The following is a 5,457-nucleotide window of genomic DNA, read 5'->3' as shown; positions in this document are numbered from 1 at the left end:
AAAAGTTATGAAACCATAAATGTCAAAGAACCTTTATTTAAAATAAAAAAAAAGGTTAAAAATGGTCATAGTGTCAGATTCTTTTATTTTTATTTTCTATGCTAGCCTAATGATTGATGATTGACAAAACATCACGACCTTGTCTCGGTGTTTTCTTCTTGTTGAGCTGAATGAGGAGTGCTCGTGTGGGCGTGCATGAGTCCTCGCTTTATAAACGCTGCGAAGGGGCTTCAACACAGACCTCACTTGTTGAGTGATCTCTATGAGGACAGTCTAACGCCAACCTGACACATGCACCTAAAGACTCCATTTGATCGGAAAATGACGACGGCAATGATGAAAGGATGTGTGTTGTTCATCTGCTTGTTCTTCACAGTTTGTCAGTCCATCACGTGCGAAGCGAACAAGATAGATGCGCGCAAAAAACACGAAAACGACGTGGGGCACCACAGCTCTTCCATAACAACAGGTAACACATATTATGCAATAATTTATTTCAAATGAATAAAAATATAATCATTTTACCAGCAGCCAGCATTTAAACCATTTTAAACCAACAATTAATATTCAATTTAGTATAGTTAATGTTTAAAAATGTATGTAGCCTAGTTATAAAAAATAATTACATTGAATTATAAAATAGGAAGCCTATATTTTAATTAAAAAGAATAAAAATATGATCATTTAACCGGTATCCTAAAACCATAATTTAATATCCAATGTATTGTAGTTTAATGATAGTTATATACTATAATGTGTATAGTTGTATCCAAATATTATAAAATGATATATTGAATTATAAGTATTTATATAATAATGTAAAAAAAACTAAAACTAAATAGGTATAATTGAATTCAAATGAATATACATATAATTAACAATTATTTATAATAATTAATTAATTTAACCAGCAGCCTAAAAAACAACAAAAAATATAAAAATTAACAAAATGATTTAATAATTAATTATAATAATTAATTAATGCTGTACCAATAATTTACATGTATATGTACATGTAATTTACATGGGTATGTATATGTAGCCTATATAAAAACCAAAATGTAATATTAATATTAATTTTAGTGCAGTGATAGTTACTGTTTTAATATGATACTATTGTTATTGTTTTATTATGATACTATTGTTAATGTTTTATTATGATACTATTGTTACTGTTTTATTATGATACAATTGTTACTATTTTAAATATTATATTGATAATTATATCTATATTAATTTAAGATTAATCTGGTTTGCAATTTTTTTATGTTTGTGTGTGTGTGTGTGTGTGTGTGTGTGTGTGTGTGTTCCCCTTGACAAAACACCTGTTTGATCATTCACTGATGAATTATGTCCTATGATGACGCTTCATAATTTACCATGCTGATCACATGACATTAGATCATTCACTCTGCCACCTGGTGACGTGTTGGTTTTCACATGCACTGTGATCAGGCCAGTACAACTTGCTGTTCAAACACAAAGGCTTTTTTTCTTCTCAGGGATTTGCAGCTACCGTCAACGTCACTAATGAGCTTTAGAAGAAAACCGATTTTTTGTCGCATTTTTTCACGCACAGTCTCACCATTCAATACACTGCACTCAAAAGCTCCAGTGAAAGACTCATTGTTTTCAGCAGGCGTCTCATGAACAGGCTGACGGGAAAATATCTATCGCCACCTGGGTTTCTCCCACTTAAATGTGGCATCATGTAAAGCCAAACAATATATAACCCAATATATAAAGTCTTAAACCAGGGCCGTCTGTGTGTCCCAACAGGGGTGTGGAATCAGGAGAAACCGAAGAGACTCTTTGCCAGGACTCGCTATCTTTCTCAGCAGAGAAATCATGTGGTGGTACGTTATGTTATTTAGGGGTCTCCTAAAATGTGGACCCTAATAAAACAAACACAACATTGTTCAAGTGGACTGATGCACATCTGTCCTTTTTGCAAGAGCAACAGAGTAATATTCCCTCTTGGAAATCGAGTTGATCCTTTTTATATTAAAACCTTGAGTTAATAGAAACGTATTAGCAGTTCTTTACTCTGTTGATTGGTTTCTCATGAAAGCATGTGTCCTCCAGAGACCTAAGCCCAGGCCGGAGGCGGATTCTCCAGCCCAGACTCCAGCGCGGCGCTGTGCCGGTCTGATGGAAAGCTGCTCCTCACTCACTCCCTGCTGCGACCCGTGTGCCTCCTGCCACTGCAGGCTCTTCAACACCATCTGCCACTGCTGGAGACTGGGGCACCTCTGCCCCAAGAAGACCTGATGACCCTAACACACGCACGCACACACACACACACACACACACATATATAGACCTGATGACCGTAACACACACACACACACACACACACACATACGTAGACCTGATGACCGTAACACACACACACACACACACACACACACACACACACACACACACACACACATAGATCTATTGACCCTAAACAGACACACACACACACGCACACACACACACACACACACACACACACACACACACACACACACACACACACACACCCTAGTGACCCCAAACACACACACACACATGCGCAATTAATAATAAAAGGTAATGGTAACCTACTAGTAATGACGCAAGTGTTACTACATCCTTCTAAAGGAACTACTAATTATTTGGATCAGTATTATAAAGTGAAGATCATGGAAACTACCTAATATTGACTGAAGTCATTGTAAGCTTTTGAGATTTTTGTAAGATTTTGAATAGTAATTCCTTCTGATGGATTTGGTAACGCTTTAGTCATTACTGGTGTGTTTCCATGATCTTCACTTTATAATATTGATCCAAATAATTAGCAGTTCCTTTAGAAGGATGTAGTAACACTTGAGTCATTACTAATGGATTACCATTACCTTATATCATATATTATTAATATTAATTATGAACCTGTATATAGTAGTTCTTATAGTCTTCAGTGAGGAATGAAAAATAGTAGTTACTGATTAGCTAATAGTGAACTACCTCATTCAACTGAGCACTATTACTTACTAATTCGTCATTCAGAGTTTCTTGTTAGTTAATAGTAGTTACTAGAATGTTAATAGTACGTTACTCATTTGTTCCTGTGTAGTTGTTCATTAATGAAGGAACAGCATTCTAAAGTGTTACCAGTATTTCTTGAAGTTTTCTTGCTATCAGTTTCCAATAGTTAATCACGCAAAACCATTTTTTTTTCTTCATGGTTTTTGATGTTAAGTTTGATTACAACCTTTGACCTCATAGGAATATTCAATTTTCAATAGAACTGGCATTATGTTAATTACAACAGAAATGATTTTGACTCATCCCTTGTTTTCTTTAAAACAAACAGAAATTGAGGTTTCAGAGAGGCACTTAAAAGAGAAGGGAATGAAGACAATTTTGGGGAGGATTCAAAAGCAGTAATGTGGAGCACTTACATTAAAGTCACCATGAAATCAAAATTGAAATTTTTTTAGGGAATATTTCAGTATTTACTATATATATAAATTGATGTGCCCATCTCAACCTCTCATCTCTCCTCTGATGACATGTTTTCTGATGTGAGGGCGGGTCAACCTGTCACTCACATGAGATCAGCCAATAGCAAACCACAACTATCCAATCAATTTCCATTGGACAAAACATTGAACTAACAATGATCAATGGTATTTTTTATTAATGAATGTTAACAAAGATGAATACATTTCTGTATTGCTCATTATTAGTTAATGTTAATTAATTAATTCACTGGACTTTATTGTAAAGTGTCACTATTTTTTATTTAGCATTTAGCATTTAGCAAATGTTTGTTCAGAACAGACCTCCAGATCCACCAAATGAGAACCAATGCTACAGTATATATCACACAAGCATCTGTGCACCGACAGGATTTACACCTTCTGATACTGCTATGTAGCATGCCATGGATCATGACATTTAACTAACTGTATACAGTGAATATTTAGCTACCATGTGACTCGAGTTATTCGCTCTCTTTTTGCACCATAACACCATTGTGACTGCTTTGCCAACTGGAGATGTTTTTACAGTGAACTCTTGTAGGATTCATGCTGGCAAAGTTAAATTTTTGTTATTATTCTCAGTATTTTTCAACTCTTGTCAAGCAAGGGACATATCTAAGCTAAACTGTTTAACTTGTACAGAATCAGTGTGACAGTGCCTAAAAAGCTAAGTCAAGTCATTTTAGGTGCAGTGAATGTGAATCCAATATATCCTCATACTGCGATCTTTTACAGTAATAATAAGTTTTAAGATGTTCGTCTACTGTGATGATTACACTGTCATATGGCATTTTTTCATGTTTCTGATTTCTGCACGGGTAAAAATAAATAAATAAAATGTTTATGTGGATGTCAAGCAGACGCTTTAATGCAGATGAAAAGCTTCTTTGAGAAAAGTTGCCTGATAAGTATCATCATATATTTCTATCCACTGTCAGGTCATATTGACTGAATATTATTGTGGGGGAAAATGTTCAATGTGCTCTCTACAAAATTCTTTGTAATAAAAACATTTAGAACTGCAGTTTGCAAACTTTACTTTCCTCTGTTTTGTTTTTCTAAAACGCTCTAAAAAGGATCTGTGATTTGGTTTGGTGCCAAGACAAAACCATAAATCTCCCTTGCATAGCCTATATTTAAGCAGGTCTTGATTTATCTCAAGTTTTTCAAGTTTGTCTTCAAAGACAAAGGGCTGTGCCCTTCCTAGTGTGGATATGAACTCTTGCACATTATGTATAATAGACTGTTGCATCAGTGGATGATCAGAAACAAATGAATAAAATGCTGCAAAATCCAGTCCGGCTTTATTGCGGTACTTACATCAGAAAGTGTATAAATCTCCTGAAAAGTCAAGCTTCTGATTCCAGCCAAAGTACGTGGTACATTTATAAATCTGCAGCTGTTTTCAGCTAAGCCACTAAGATCCATTTAAATCCTGCAGGTGTCTTATACATAATAGTGCTTTATGCTGTATTTTAATAGATGAGGCCCTGTCATATTTTTATAAAAGCATGGTGATTATAATCACTGACATTTGTGCATAAAGCTAAAGTCAAGTCTAAAAAAAAAGGTGCAGTATGTAATATTGAGAGCTAGTGGTTGAAATGGTTACTGCAGTTTAAATTCGAAATTTTGGAGAGAGTCGTTTCCGCACCCCCTCCTCCTCAGACTCGACACTCACGTGGGTTTCCAGATTGAGGACACGCAACAGGAGCGAGCCCAATTGACAATGGAAGGCGGGGAGATATACACACTGTAAGTTGATGAGTTGATTTATCCGCGTTTGAATATGCTCACGTTCTTTAGAGATTTTTAGATGATGCCGAGGATTTTTAGGTCGGGTAGAATCTGCGATCTCAGTTTGTTTGCTGGCTTCCATGGCTACAATACGCTGTGTTTTCCACCAACTGCCAACCCGGGTGTGTCGAAATACTATTCGGTAAAT

At 35.6% G+C, this 5,457-nt stretch overlaps 1 protein-coding gene across 1 annotated transcript; it reads left to right on the top strand.

Moving 5' to 3' along the window:
• Positions 1-251: 251 nt before the first annotated feature.
• asip2b (agouti signaling protein, nonagouti homolog (mouse) 2b) lies at positions 252-4,808 on the top strand. The gene is made up of 3 exons (XM_084120554.1): positions 252-469; positions 1,780-1,856; positions 2,086-4,808. The coding sequence occupies exons 1-3, from the start codon at positions 292-294 to the stop codon at positions 2,269-2,271; spliced, it is 441 nt and encodes a 146-aa protein (XP_083976680.1). The 5' UTR covers positions 252-291; the 3' UTR covers positions 2,272-4,808.
• Positions 4,809-5,457: the final 649 nt, after the last annotated feature.

The sequence above is a fragment of the Abramis brama genome (assembly GCF_963993115.1).
Source record: "Abramis brama genome assembly, chromosome: 7".
NCBI lineage: Eukaryota > Metazoa > Chordata > Actinopteri > Cypriniformes > Leuciscidae > Abramis > Abramis brama.
Note: the sequence above shows the minus strand (reverse complement) of the source record. Positions and strands in the feature narration are given on the sequence as shown.

Bases quoted from the DNA above. Each gene is read 5' to 3' on its own strand.
- asip2b (XM_084120554.1), top strand. From the start codon at position 292: ATGCACCTAAAGACTCCATTTGATCGGAAAATGACGACGGCAATGATG. The intron at 470-1,779 runs GTAACACATATT...GTGTCCCAACAG, and splicing joins CAGCTCTTCCATAACAACAG to GGGTGTGGAATCAGGAGAAA. The intron at 1,857-2,085 runs GTACGTTATGTT...TGTGTCCTCCAG, and splicing joins AGCAGAGAAATCATGTGGTG to AGACCTAAGCCCAGGCCGGA.